The following is a 14,370-nucleotide window of genomic DNA, read 5'->3' as shown; positions in this document are numbered from 1 at the left end:
CCTTTCAAAAATGAATGTGTGCAGTCAGCTTTCTCAGCATTCATAAATGTATCCCGTCAGGGCCCTCTATATGCATTCCAAGTAGCTTTACCTCACTTACATCTCCAATGTATTTTCTACTTATGTGTGAGTAGTGGCAGAAGCTCCTCATTCATCTATGGAGGTCTCTTGCCCCTTTGCCTGATTTCTTGCTCACTGGCCTGCATTGGGATGCCAGTTCTTGAGCCTGGAGGAAGTGATTCTTAGGGGAACAGCCCCTGCTGTTCCCCCCTGCTTAGGGGAACAGCCCCTGCTTTTGAGGGCCTGTTCCCACAGATTCTTCCAAGAGAATTCTCTGAAGTGGCTGAAGTTATTTCTTCTGAAGTCCATGGTTGCACTCTTACTTGCTGCCTTGTTCATTCCTCACCCAATTTGGAACTCCACAATCTCATGATCACTATCCAGCCAAGGCTGCCCCCAACCTTCACATCCCCCACAAGGCCTTCCCTGCTGGTTAGTGTGACGTCAAACAGCTACGACATTCCTTGTGGGATCCTCCACTATCCGTGACAGGGAGCTGTGATCAATGCTTTTGAGCAACCTGCTGGGCTGTTCGTGCTTCAGAGTGATGGCTCTGCAGCAGATGTCAGGGTAGTTAGAGTGGAACCAGGGTTTGTGTTTCTGAGGCTGCTTTGTGCTGCATGTCAAAGGCCTCATCCACTTCTTTCTCCTGCTCAGGTGGCCCGTAGCAAACACCCACAACAGTGTCATCCCTATTGGTGTGCCCTTTTATCCTGACCCATAAGCTTTTGACTTGCTCGTCATCCACCACAAGAGAGAGCTTGATACATTCTGGGTGTTTGCTCACATAGAATGTTTTTCCTAAACAGAATATTGCCCTTCATAACAACATTCCAGTCATGTGAGTTATCCCACCACATCTGTGTAATAGCAATTAGGTCTAAGTCCTTTGACTGCACTTCTCGTTCCTCCTGTTTGTTTTCCATACTGTGTGCATTAGTGCACAGGTACATTATAGAAGTATTTGATTATGCAAAGGGATGCCCCCTAGTCTGTCTTGTGGTTATGTCTTCGGATGCTTATATTCACTGAATGTATTCTCTCTTAAGCCTCCTTTTGCTGCTTGAGTGGTCACTGTAGTTCTCCCCTTCCCACACCTTATCTCTGTCAAGCCTGGCCCTCTCCTCATTTCTCTTCAAATCTAGCTTAAAGCTCTCTCAACAAGCCCTGCTAATTCCTGAGCTAAAGCCCTTTTCCCCTCTGAGACAGGAGAACCCTGTTTGGTGCCAGCAGGCTCAGTGTTCTATAGCCTGACCAATGATGAGCAAAACCAAAATTCTGATGGTAACACAGAATTGCATTACCAAGGTATTCATCTGCTTGATTTACTTGACAGAACAGAAGAGAACACAACTTGTGTCCAAGATCCCGCCTCTTGGTAGTACCTCTTACCTGAGTCCCAGGAAGGCAAGCAGACCTGTGGGATGGGTCCAGCTGGCATGCAGGGCCCTCAGTTCCTCTCAGAAGAGAGTTGCAACAATTACTTTTCTTTCTCTCTTTCTTAACCTGAAATTGTGATGTGTTTGGTTGACTGACTTGCTTGGGCAACTCCTCAGGTAGACCTTCACCTTCACTATCATTTACTTCACCTTCAGATTCTGGAGCCTCATACCTATTTCCTAAGGTTACCTGTGAAGGCAAAGGAGATGATTCTCCTGTTGCCCCCAGCAGGCACCTATTTCCATTTACCACTTGTCTTTTAGATCCCCTCCCTCTGTCTGATGACAAGAGGCTCTCACCATGTAGGCCTCACTTAGGAGAGCTCCTGGGCCCTGCCAGGTCTCCCATCTCAGGTTTCCCTGACTCAAGAGCCTGCCAGGCTCTTTGAGGTATTTTGCCGTGCCAGCTGTAGCCGCTGATGCTGCTCTTCTTGTTGCTGTCACTAAATACCTCCTTAGCTGATGAGGTTGGTTGGCTGTTATTGGACCTATTATCTTGACATTGTGGTTTGAGCAATATCTGACAGTAATAATAATGAATAGGGGCAAGTGAGCCACTGAAGTGAGTTTTGGAGCATGACATGTAATGTAAAGGTCTTGTTACCCTGACCATAATGCAAGGCAGCACTTAAGAGTCTCTTAACTGCATTTGTTAACATCCCAACTTTGGAAAGCTACCATTTTACTCTCTTTCCTTTATATGGTGGTTTCCTTGCTGTCCTGATTTAGATCTGTTTGTCTTTTGTAATGATGACACCCCTGAAAGTTGTTCTTATTTGATACATGTCACTGCCCATCGACTCAGCACACAGTAGAAAGAAAAGCAAGTAAAGAAAGCCATCTTTTGTTGAACTCCTTTATTACACATGAAAACCAGCAACAATGGGGCAGATGAACAAATGAGGAGGAAAGTAAATTTGTATTCTTTGTAGCACTCTCGCACACAGTAGTGTTAACTGGAAGTTGTACATTTGAGTTTTAAAGATGGTAAAAATCTCATGTTGAATACATAAGGGGTGAATATAAATTTTATATTCTAAAATGTGTGATTTTGCCAAAAGTAGTTACATAAAGTATGATAAACATATGCTAAGTGTGAGTGGATTTACATGTGGAGAAAAAGCTAAGTTGCTGTCTTTATGGTCTTAAGCGACGATATTTTGTTGTGTTTTTTTCCTTATTTGCAGTCAGGTAATTTTCTAAATATTAACCATTTTTTTGATTCCTAAAAGGTGTAACTGTTGTGACATCAGCTGTGGTGGAATTGCATTCACCTATGAAAATAAAAACAACACTAAAACTGGACTTCAGATTTGACTCTCTGACTTTAGTGTTGTATAGTCCAAATCCAAAACAGGTAAATATAATTTTGGTTACAAAGAGTAATCAGCACCTTTAAGATTGCTTAGAGTCCTCGAAATTCTGAACAAGAATAGCTTAATTTATGACAGAGAAAGTGTATTCTAGCAATAATAACAAATGTGATGGAAATGAGAGAACAGCTATTTTATCTAAATTTCTTGGCAGATACTACAGGAAATAGAATGGTAGTATGTAATAGGTGGCATCTTCTGTCATCTGACTAAAAATCTGATGAAAATTTCTATTAATTTAAAATATAGTTTGGGAAGAAAAATATGCAGAGGAATGAAATATATTAATTAATTACATGTAGAGATGGGTACATGGACACACACAAAATGGTGGAGAATGATTCTTAAATTTGTCAATAGGAATATATTTATATTCATCTTGGTTTAAACTTACAAAACTTGTCACTAGATTTCTGACTAAAAGTTTGTAAGTTATTGTAAACGTAGGTCTCTCACTTATGTTAACTTGCTTTAGAAAGATGATAGAAGGGTAAAGCTTTGCATTTTGAAAATTTCGTCTTGTATGTGGTTGTGGTTGTCAAGCTAAAGATCCCAACATTTTGAATTATTAGTGGGTTTATTTAATTTATTATTTTTGAAAATATCATCAGTTAAAGTAAAAATGTATATCACACCTATTTATTATTTTTGCTACCCATAATGAAATCTACAAATGTTTCATTTAAACAGGTTAACAGTTTGGATCAGAGAGATGACCTTTTGAAGCTTGCAGAGTTTAAATTAGTTCTCATGTCAGCTGCTCTGAAAATGCTATCAGATGGTTCAATGAATGCTTCAGTCAAACTGGCAAACTGTACATTAGATGATAAAAGACAGTCCATCCAGAAGGCTACACCAAGGTCTGTAATTTTACATAATTTACTGTTTATTGGAGTTAGACAGAGTTCATAATGTTTACATTTCATTAGTATTCTGTTAAAACTGCAGTTGTTTTAGTGTAGGAGTTCATAAAGTACTTATTTCTGTGCATGTATGTGTTTCACATGCCTTTTGTTCCACGTCTTTATGAGAGACCAGTGCTAGATACAAAAAATGAAATAAACTGAACTTTAAATATAAATTTAACAAATGTGCATAGAAAACAATTCCACTTTCCACTTTAATGAAGTTTTAAGTAAGACTGAGATGATGTTTCATAAATAGTAACAAACTTCAGTAAAATGTAGTGCTTTTGATATGTAAACCTACATACATACATACATACTTACATGCATACTTGTGATATGTAAAGGAAATATGATGGTTTGTCTTGTTAAATTATTTACCAGTTATTATTTACCTTATTTACCAATTATCTTGTTAATTTAGTTACCAGTATGGGATTCCAGTTAGTTTTAAAGTTACAAAAATTTAGTGCTGCTGTTTTTATCAGTCATGTTCTAAAATTATTTGCATTGCTTTTTAAATTCTGTCTTCTTAATGTATTGCATCTGGAATGAGAATCTTGAGTGTTTTTCAGTATTTGTGGCTGGCTTTTTATTGTTTCCTTAAATGCTTCCTTAATTGTGTTTCAGAATGGTGGAAATGAAACATGGATTTGAAAAGAAAGTTATGGTGGATGTAAACTACAAACAGGGGAGAGATGGCACTGCTCTTGATGTTATTGTTCAAGAGATATACCTTTGTGCAAGCATGGAGTTTCTACTTACTGTAGCAGATATATTTCTAAAGGCTAATGCAGAAAGTGCTGCACAAAGAAATCTCAAACAGCAGTCATTACCTGCAAAGGACCAAGGTATATGCCAGTATACACCTTGAAATAGTTTAAAATCTGCATTTGAATATCAACTCAGTTTTGATATTGTAATACGTAAAAAATACAGTACTCTTTTTATGCTATTTCCTATGTTTATATGTATAGAACGGCTTGTAACCATTGATATTGCTTTCTTTGCATCATGGAAACGATTAATGACCTTTAGTATTTCTTTCCAAATGAAGTCTTGTCTTACTAGAGAAAGAGGATACCTAAGAATGTATGTTTAAAATAAAATGGGATTAATAGAGGAGCATATTATATATATTGTGCTTACATGTGGAATTGGCCTGCCTGATGCTGCTGCCTAGAAATGTCATTTCAGTTGTCCAGTGATGTGCATTTCTTCCTACATCAGAAAACAGATTTTTAGCTTGAGTACCTGACAACAAAAATTGGTCCATTAGAGCATCAGAGCAGAAAATATTCTTTTTATGCTTCCAGGCTCAGATAGTTGTCATCAGAGACCAAAGAGCTCTGGTTCTTTGGTGGTGTTTTCCTGTGCTCTAAATATTGTAGTTGTGTCCCTCTCAGCCAGGTCTTTTGTGATTATTTGCTGATGATCAAAGTCTGAACAGAAAGGAAGTCTCATATGAAAGTGTATTTTTATTGCAAGTGTTTACATTAGGCATCAATAATGCTGCATTATTCTCCTGTGGGAAAATGAGCATTTGCTACTCCAGAGAGCAGAAAATGTGCCCAGCATTTTTGTAAAACTCTTATCAGAGTTGGCAGATGTAGGTATGGAGTGAAGCTATACATTTGTTAATGTCAGAGATAGTAACAGTGGTGATACTTGTCATTTTCATTCAACAGTGGTTATCCTTTTCATTTTGACAGAGAAACTTTGTGGAGTCTTCTGTTGTATCCAAGAGTAATTAGATATTAAGTGGTTTTGTGTCTGCTATGAAGAGGCTAGAAATGTCAGTTGCAGGGATCTACAGATTTGCTAACACTAGTCATGCTAGGTCTTACCCCTGAGTAGTCAGTGCCTCCCTATAAGTTACAAGAATTAAATAATTATTGTAATTATTGTTATTAATTATAAAAAATAATTATATGAATAATTAAATCAACAAGAAAATAATTGAGATTTAATCTTTGAACAATTAAACTAATGTTATTTATTTTTCTGAAGCATCTGTGCAGCCTGTATCTTCAATGGAAATGAACATTGTTGTTAAAAATCCAGAGATTGTGTTTGTGGCTGATTTAACAAGAAGTGATGCTCCTGCATTGGTGGTTACAACACAGTGTGAGGTCTTCATTAAAAATAGCCCTGAAAGGTACAACATGACAGCTGCTGTTAGAGAAATACAGATGAAAGCATGCCCATTTCTTCCAGAAGAAAGGAAAGGGAGCATTACTACGGTGAGTTTGCAACCATGCTGTGTATTTAAAAGGTGCTGTGTAACTTAAAAGGTGCTGTATAACTAAAATTACAGATTACAGATTACAGATAACTTCTGCAATGTTCATTATTAAAATGTATACTACAATATAGTACTAGAGATTTACAGTAGGAGTAAAATTTTGTGGCTAACATTTTGTTGATTTTATTCTCTTTTGTCTGATATGCCTAAAGCATCATCTTGATCTGTGGCATTGGGGTTTGCTTTGTATGACAAGCTACAATGCAGAGCCCCAAGGAGTATAATGTTATCTTTCATATCACATGTAAGCCAAATAAATAGAATTTTGCAAGCATATGCTATGTCAAATGCCATATAATAAATTTGGAGTGCAATCAGTCTAAAACTTTGTGTTAAAGAGAATATGTAAGAGAATAACAGTGTCAGAAAAAAAAAAGGGAAGCGCATATTCAGATATCATTTACTTATTGTATGCTGTTCATAAATTCCTTTATGTTTAGGTCTATAGATCTGTTATAGTAAAGCTGCCTATTTATATTTGGCAACAGAATCAGACTTGTTAGTTACTGACCAGTTGAAAGTCGCACTGACTCCTGGAGCTTCTTACAGCTTTCCTGCCTCTACAACAGACTGTTCCTCAGTTAACTCTGTGATGATATCATTGCATTAAAGAAAAAATTCAAATTGGCTGTATATACAACAGTTATCCGTGTTCTCAGACCACAGATGAATTTTGAAGAGCAAAACTTTTCAGCTCTCTGTAATGCCTGCTTACTTATGGAGTGATGTAGGAAAGACCAAAGCTGTAAGCAGAAAGAAATGGATCTTCCTTTTCATCTGAGTTTCAGGTAGAATCATAGCACCTCAGTTTACTTCCTTGGGTTTACACAGTCTGTATTCCACTAAAATGTTTATCTAGTCATTTCGAAAGTGACGCACTAGCATTGATAGCCACAATGCAAAATTGTTCGACTTCTGATTTTGTGGCAAGCAAATGTGGCATAAATGTTACTTTCTTTGTAGAAAGCTATTGGACATGAAATTTTCCCTCTTACGGGAATATCTTCTGATGGAATCTCTTATCTTAGACTGTAGAAACAGGGAAAAAGACCTGAATCTGACAGGATGCTTGTGTTATAGATAGGGAAAAATACTTCAGAGGACACTAGTTTCAGTGCTTAATACCTTCCTTGAAAGATTCAGAAAGTTCTTCAGAAAAGTCAAAAAAACCACCAAAAAAACCTACATATTACCTGCAGGTAGGAGCATAACTGCTCCTTTTGAAAGTGTGTGTAAGCAAACCTCTGAACCCAGGCTTTTCTGTAAACAATCTAATTTTACTCTGGGAAAGTATACTAGTTTCGAAGCAAACCAGCGGGAGATCCCAAGTCAGAAATACAATTTAATAGGAGAATTAAAACACATTTAATAATACAGAAGCACTGATAGAGTCAGAATACAATCTGACACCCTGTTAGGGTATTGGTAGCAGTCTGATTAATTGGTGGCTGCAATCCTGTTAAGTGTCAGATGTGGTTCTGTTGAAGGCAGTGATTCTGTAGAAGGGTTTGATCTTCCTCTGAAGGTCCAGTGGTGGCTATGGAGCTCTTGTCCTCTGGGAATCCAGTAGCCATTTGGGCACAGCATCTCACAGTGGGACGATGTAATTTTATCAGTCATGCAATGAGGCTTGATGGCCCATTAGCAGAATATATCTGTCCCCCCCGCCCTCCGCCCCAGAGGGATGAGTTGTGGAGGAGATAAAAAACACTGCCCCACCTGGTTTTAACAGCTTATGAAGATGGTGATAGAGTATATACTTTTGGGTACATCTTATATTGTAACCTAAGACAGAAAGTAATTAGGTTGGATGAATTCATCCTTTTGATGACAAAATCCTCAAAACTGAAAGAGACCTTCAGGATCGTTTGGTCAAACTGTCAACCCAGCACTACCATAGTGACCTCTAAACCATATCCCTAAGTGTCATGTCCAAATGCCAAATAGGGAAACTAACCTCTAGATTTAAAATAGCATGAATGATGAGGATTTTTTTGTGTATTTCTCATATGTGTGTTGGTCTAAAGAGAAATCTGTAATTTTTCATTCCTGAATGTAATATAGAGTAAGAAAAAAAGGTAATTTGAGCAATAGGGTAAAAAACAATGTTATGGACAAAACTTCTGTTAGATCAAACTTATTTGGGAAAAGTGTGGTCAGACTAATTCAGGGTATATCTATGCCTCCAGCATCTGATTCAGATATGGACAGAGATGTTGGAAAAGATTGCTGCATCAATATGGTTTGAAATTTTAGTTTTTTGAAAGGCTGACCATCTCAGATGGGGATTTGAGAGCAAATTTTCCTGTCTGCACAGTGTCAGTATAGTCTAATTGCCTCTGAGTCCTCTATTAATAACATTGCACTGGTTTTGTTTATAGCATACCTCTAATTTGGTGAACTTTGGGAAGTGAAAACATTCAGGGACTGATTGCAAAACAAAGTTGGAACTGAGTGATTATGATTCAAACGGCTGTATTGTTATTCAGGAAAACTGTAACTGTGTCATTGCTGCATTGCAACTGACATACGGGTTTTCCTCAAAAGTCAGAGACATGATGGTGCAGGGTATTGAAGGTATCAGAAGACTTTACCCTAAGAATGGAGTTACTGAAGTGTAATGTATTTTATTGTAGTTGACGTTTCAGACTTTAATGATTGAGAATGGCTGAGGTGATGCTTCTGAATACTTGTTTTTTCTTTCATCATGTTACTAATGTTCAGATTTCTCTTAATTTTGAAGAACCAAATATGGGTAAGTTTTCTTTCAGTAAAAAGGAAGAAAACCTTTCATTAACATAAAAAACTTTATTTTTTATGTGTATGATTTCAAAGTAAGTTTCTAAAAATATTTTTCACTCTATATGACATGTGTTTTTACTTTATTGTATAGGTATTGCAGCCTTGTGACTTCTTCTTTGAAATGAAACAGTCAGGTACTAATCCACAAACAGCTGATCTAACCATTAAATCTCTAACAATAGAAGTAAGTAGACTTGTATTATGTTTTTAGTTTTCTACTTCCTACTCAGCAGGCTGTGAAGTTGCTTCAGGAATGACTGAAGTGGGGAATTGTTCCTGTACTTCATTGGGTCACCTACCTGTTGAGCATGTCAAAATGAATAAAATTGAAAATAAACAGCTGTGTCACTATGCTTCAGTTTTGAATCTGTGTTCTATAAAATGCCTGGTGTGCAGAGATAAGTTTTGAAGTGTTTGGCTAAATCATTGAATGAAGTAGTTTAGAAAGCCTCCATCTGGAAATAAGGCAAGGATAGCAAATGTGAAAAGATTGAACTATTGCTTGTGGAAGGGAAGTATGTTCGAATGAGAGTCCTGTAGAAGATGGAAGTGTTTTGTTATTTTAACATACTTACTATATTTTTGTGTCTGAATCTAGCTATTTCTGTACTAGATTCTCATTTCCAGTTATTCCAATTTCTTATTTGTAGGTTTCACCAATAATCATAAACACAGTAATTACTATTACATCGGCCCTTTATCAAACTACAGAACCAACAAAAGAAGAGATTAGTCAAATTCCTCCTGACTTGTGGAATAAGAAAGATATAAAAAATCTGAAAATGTGGTTTCTTGAAGAGACTAATGAGAATGAAGATAAAAATCCTAACACTGAACTGGTTCCCACAGGAGAGTCATTGAAACTTAATATAGAATCTGTTTTTATAACCCTTGAAGCTGGGGTTGGGCACAGAACAGTGCCAATGCTTTTAGCCAAGTCCTCGTTTGTTGGAGAAGTCAAGAACTGGAGTACTCTAATCAACCTACATTCTCGTCTCGAGCTAGAGGTAAGGAATCCTACATAAAGAAATAGAAGTTTTCCTAGGATGCTAAACCTTATTGTCTAAATCTTACATACAAGTTATTTAGACAATAAAAAAAAAAATAACCCATATATTTGGTGACTAAACTCCTGCAAATATGTGTTGTGGGAACATGATGGGAATGAGGGGTTAAGATAGCTAAGTTAGAATGAAAATCTAATGCATTAGATGTAATGTTAATTAAGGGCACAGTAATTGGTGTTATGCAGCCTCACATTTAGACTCTTTGCAAGTTCTTGGAGCCCTGTTGCATCATTGTTAAATGTCGGAATGGCAGCTGGCTAAAAGTCTCTAATAATCTTCAGTTAATGTTACAGTAGAATATGTTGTTTCTATAAAACAGTTTTGTTCATAAAACATCCAAATGGACTCATATTTGGAAATTAGTAACAAAATTCAGTGATTGTTGTAGGTACATTCTTCCTTATTTGTAGTGATTTTGAATTCCAGTGCACCTACCATTTAAGCCAAAATTGTGTTTCAAGTGGCACAATTTTTATCACTTATTTGAAAGGACTTTGCAGTAGAAACTTAGCTGCCTCATTTATTTTTCTAATGCATTTGTTTCATCTTAAGGTAGCAGCTGAAAGTGCAATCTGATTATGAATCTTTTAGATTACCAAAATAATTAATATACTGTAAATGAGCATTTTTAATTTAAGTTTTATGTAAATTCCTAACTGCTTTCTGGATTTTGATAGGTGCATTATTTTAATGAGATGTTTGGTGTGTGGGAACCTTTGCTTGAACCACTAGAAGTTGAGAAGACTGACTTATTCAAGCCATGGACTCTTGAAATCAAGGTATAGTTTACAAAGCTGAGTGCAGATACCGCATTATGATACCTTAAAAAAAACAAATCCTCTCCACCTTTCATTTCTGAGACTCATCTAACAATTTTGTTCCTTGTTGGTTACTGAGAGTTTTTTCCCAAATAGTAAATGAAACCACTTCTTATATGAGGAAAGATCCAGACACTCAGATCTGTTAAATATTGTCTTTCAAGTTGCAAAATTTTATTCTAGTTGCATAAGGTAATCATAACAGCTTTATATCAGTTTGTCCTATTAGGCCATATGCTAATGATGCATTCAGTGATTTTGGAAAGACAAGCCACTGCTCTTGTTCCACAGTAGTATAACAAAACTGTATTGGAAAAACTGATAGTTGTTGATTAGCACATAGAGTACTGTGGGAGTAGTGTTCTTACCACCTAATTTTCATCTTCCATGGAAACAGTCAAGATTCTGGTCTCAACCTAGATAAGGCTTTATCAAACGATGGGAAGTACCTTTTATTTTCCTCCTTCCATCTTAACTGTTTCATTTCATTGTTTCCTGATTTTTTCAAAATTGTTCAAGTATTTTTAACCTGAGAGGTTGCTCAGAACCAAAGATCTACCCTTTTCCTAGGACTATCATTATCAAAAACTTTCTACAGTGATAGCCTCAGAGGGATAAAGACTGTGGACTGAGATACTGCAGTTAAGAAACTGCTATTAGAAATACCCCCAACAATTTTCCAGAAAGGTACAAGACATAGTACAGGAAAGAGGTTGAAGACAGTGAGTCAAACCTCATGTCTTCTCACCTCACCCTGATATGAAATAAAACATTTGGAAATACATAATTTCTGGAAGTGTTGAAGGCTAGAGAAACATATTCCATCAGAGCTTTTTATTTTTTTTTTCAATTAAATGAAAACAAATAGGTATTTGATTTACGGAAATACAAAAAGACTAAATTTGCAGACTGTTTTAACACTAGGAAGGCAATTATGTGTAACATTTTACAAGTGTTGCTCAAGAGGTTAAGATGAATGTTATCAGTATTTACTGCATATGTTAGTAGTTAGTATGTATTTTCTTTACTTTGGAATAATCATAAATTTCATTACTCTTGCTTGAATTTCATTGACTTCCTGAATATATAATCTGTCTCTTTTCTTCTTCTCTCCCTCTTTGATTTTATTTAAGAATAAAAACATAAACAACAAAAAAGGAAAACTGTGGCAGGACATAGAAATGGGAAAGGGAGACATAGAAAGTCTTGAGGTGAAACTTTCTTCTACAGAATGAGTGGTCAGATAAGAATTCTTTAAACATCTCCTTTCAGATGAAGAAGGCTAAAAAAGTGCTGTTTGAATCAGATGATGAAGAAGAAGAGAACTACAAAGTTCCAGAATATAAAACAGTAATAAATGTTTCCTCAAAAGACCAGCTCAACATTACACTGTCCAAGTTAGGACTGCAAATGTTGAGTAACTTGGGCACGGTAAGAAAGATTTCTTAACTAGGTAATGTTAGAACTGCTAGATGAATACTTGCAGAGATCATCTTGGTGAAGTCTTACTCAGTATGTTTATGTTTTGTATTGATTCTTTGCTTTCTAGGCATTTGCTGAAGCAGCCAGTCAAACTTCAGACATCTTCAAAAAAGAACGAGCACCATTTGTAATAATAAATTCTTTAGGAGTTCCCATCACGGTCTCGCCTAGTGATTCCTTTAGTGTCCTTAATGTTGAATTTGGATCAAAAATATTTCATTTAGAAGACAAAGAGAGTTTAAATATGGATTTTGTCAGAAGTAGAAGTGAGAGTGACCAGTTCACAGCAATGACAACACTGAGTAGCAAGAGATTTTACATTCAGATATGTAAGTTCCAAAGTTCATACGTTTTCTATTTTTGTAAATATTTATCATCCTTAATACAGTGTCTTGTACAGGTCAATAAATTTTGGAGGACAACATAACATGAAAGGAGTGTCTCTTTGAATTCTAGATGCATGGCAGCATTTGAAATCCTGCTTTAGCCTTTACAGCTTAAAGTTATATATATAATCATACTTCTTAATTTTTGCAGCATAGGTTTTCTGCTGTGATAAATTATTTATGTAATAATATTTATTGAGTCAGATATTTGTTTGCATTTATATTTTATTGCAGGATACAGCTGCTGAAAATAATTTTTGTTTTAAAATTGAGTTCTGTATATATGTGTGTTTATTCTTAAGTTACTCTTAAGTTGGAAGTTACTCTTAAGATGGATGTTTTTTAAAAAAGATTGTTTTAAATAATTTTAAACAACCATAGATAAAGCTAAAATTAAAATTCAGCTATTTTTAATGTATTTGTTTAAAATTTAAATTGATTTATTGTAGCAATTGGCAATTTTTCAAACTTGACCATATGATGAATTGTTTTTACAATATAATACCTGTACCTTGTTAATAAGCTATTACATCTTGTAAACATTTCCTGTGAGGCACTAATTTTATTTGCAGTAGCAAAACCCACTTAAATATTTGAGTGATGGACTCATTTACTCTTTTCCTAGTGGCAAGAAAAGAATGTTTGCTGTTTCCTTAGTAACACTTCCTTAATACACTGCAAGGGCAGTGTATTAAGATTGTACTTTTTCATGAGGCGGGTGGTTTTTTTATTGTTTAGGTTGAATGACACAGAAAGTTCTATTGAATACACATTTTTGTCTTTCAACTCTTTCTTTATGCTCCTTTTGAGCATTTCATGTCTCTTCTTCTAAATTCTAGGTCCCCTTAATCATTCTGCTGTGGAAAAGATTCCGTTGACTAAAGTGGGTCGATGTATTTACAAAGTGAGACACGAGGAATCAGGTGTTGAAAGGTCCATCGTCAGTCAAATTGACACTGTTGAAGGAAGCAAGATGATAACTATACGTTCCCCTATTCAGGTCATTATATATCCATCCATTTAATTTTTTAATGAATGAAAATAATCCTGTAGTCTTTAAATAAACATTGAAAAAACATACTTTAAAACTTCCCTGAATGGTCCATATAACTTTCTTTATGTTTGATTTTTCAAGAATAAAAACCATTTTCAAAGTGACAGATAGACTGGATGCAGGTAGACATCAATCAGACTTTGGATCAGGATAATTAATTAGTAGTTAACTAATACTGGCTGTAATTTTGGTCTCGAACCATTTGTTTTGTATGAACTAATCAAACTTCTTTTAATCTTACCTTGGTTCCACAAGTTATCCTTCAGTCAGGTTATTTCATTTTCTCCATTCTGTAGTATTGATATGTTATTTTCAGATTTAGTACAGTGTCAGTTGAAAAGTGAGACCTTTAGGTATATATGTCCTTTGATTGCATAGTATTTTTGATAGACATTATATGGTTTATAGCTACAGTGATAAATTAGATATTACAGTTCTATAGAGATAGTGTTCTTGTTACATTTTGCTTGCTTTTTTTTACTCAAAATGGTTCATGACTTGGTTAATAACAAAATTTACTATTCTAATTTTTTTTTCTAGGAACTAATTAATGCCATTAAATTAACCCTAAAATAAATAAAAATAAATAAATTGCAAGAAAGATAACTAAGTGTCCTGGAATGGACATTAAGGATTTAACCTGAAACTTCTGACTTCCCTTACACTTCCACTGTATGGA

The 14,370-nt window shown here is 35.6% G+C and overlaps 1 protein-coding gene across 11 annotated transcripts in view; it reads left to right on the top strand.

The window, feature by feature from the left end:
* The window catches only part of VPS13A (vacuolar protein sorting 13 homolog A), a 108,241-nt gene that overhangs the window by 53,123 nt on the left and 40,748 nt on the right, over positions 1 to 14,370 (top strand). For all 11 annotated transcript variants that reach the window (XM_054651745.2, XM_077171810.1, XM_054651744.2 and 8 more), the window contains 10 exons: positions 2,732 to 2,856; positions 3,563 to 3,732; positions 4,408 to 4,628; positions 5,788 to 6,020; positions 8,976 to 9,068; positions 9,535 to 9,891; positions 10,629 to 10,730; positions 12,042 to 12,200; positions 12,319 to 12,580; positions 13,477 to 13,637. In XM_054651745.2, the coding sequence (XP_054507720.2) occupies positions 2,732 to 2,856; positions 3,563 to 3,732; positions 4,408 to 4,628; positions 5,788 to 6,020; positions 8,976 to 9,068; positions 9,535 to 9,891; positions 10,629 to 10,730; positions 12,042 to 12,200; positions 12,319 to 12,580; positions 13,477 to 13,637 (1,883 nt within the window). The remainder of the gene's footprint in view (positions 1 to 2,731; positions 2,857 to 3,562; positions 3,733 to 4,407; positions 4,629 to 5,787; positions 6,021 to 8,975; positions 9,069 to 9,534; positions 9,892 to 10,628; positions 10,731 to 12,041; positions 12,201 to 12,318; positions 12,581 to 13,476; positions 13,638 to 14,370) is intronic.

The sequence above is a fragment of the Agelaius phoeniceus genome, chromosome Z (assembly GCF_051311805.1).
Source record: "Agelaius phoeniceus isolate bAgePho1 chromosome Z, bAgePho1.hap1, whole genome shotgun sequence".
Lineage (NCBI taxonomy): Eukaryota > Metazoa > Chordata > Aves > Passeriformes > Icteridae > Agelaius > Agelaius phoeniceus.
Note: the sequence above shows the minus strand (reverse complement) of the source record. Positions and strands in the feature narration are given on the sequence as shown.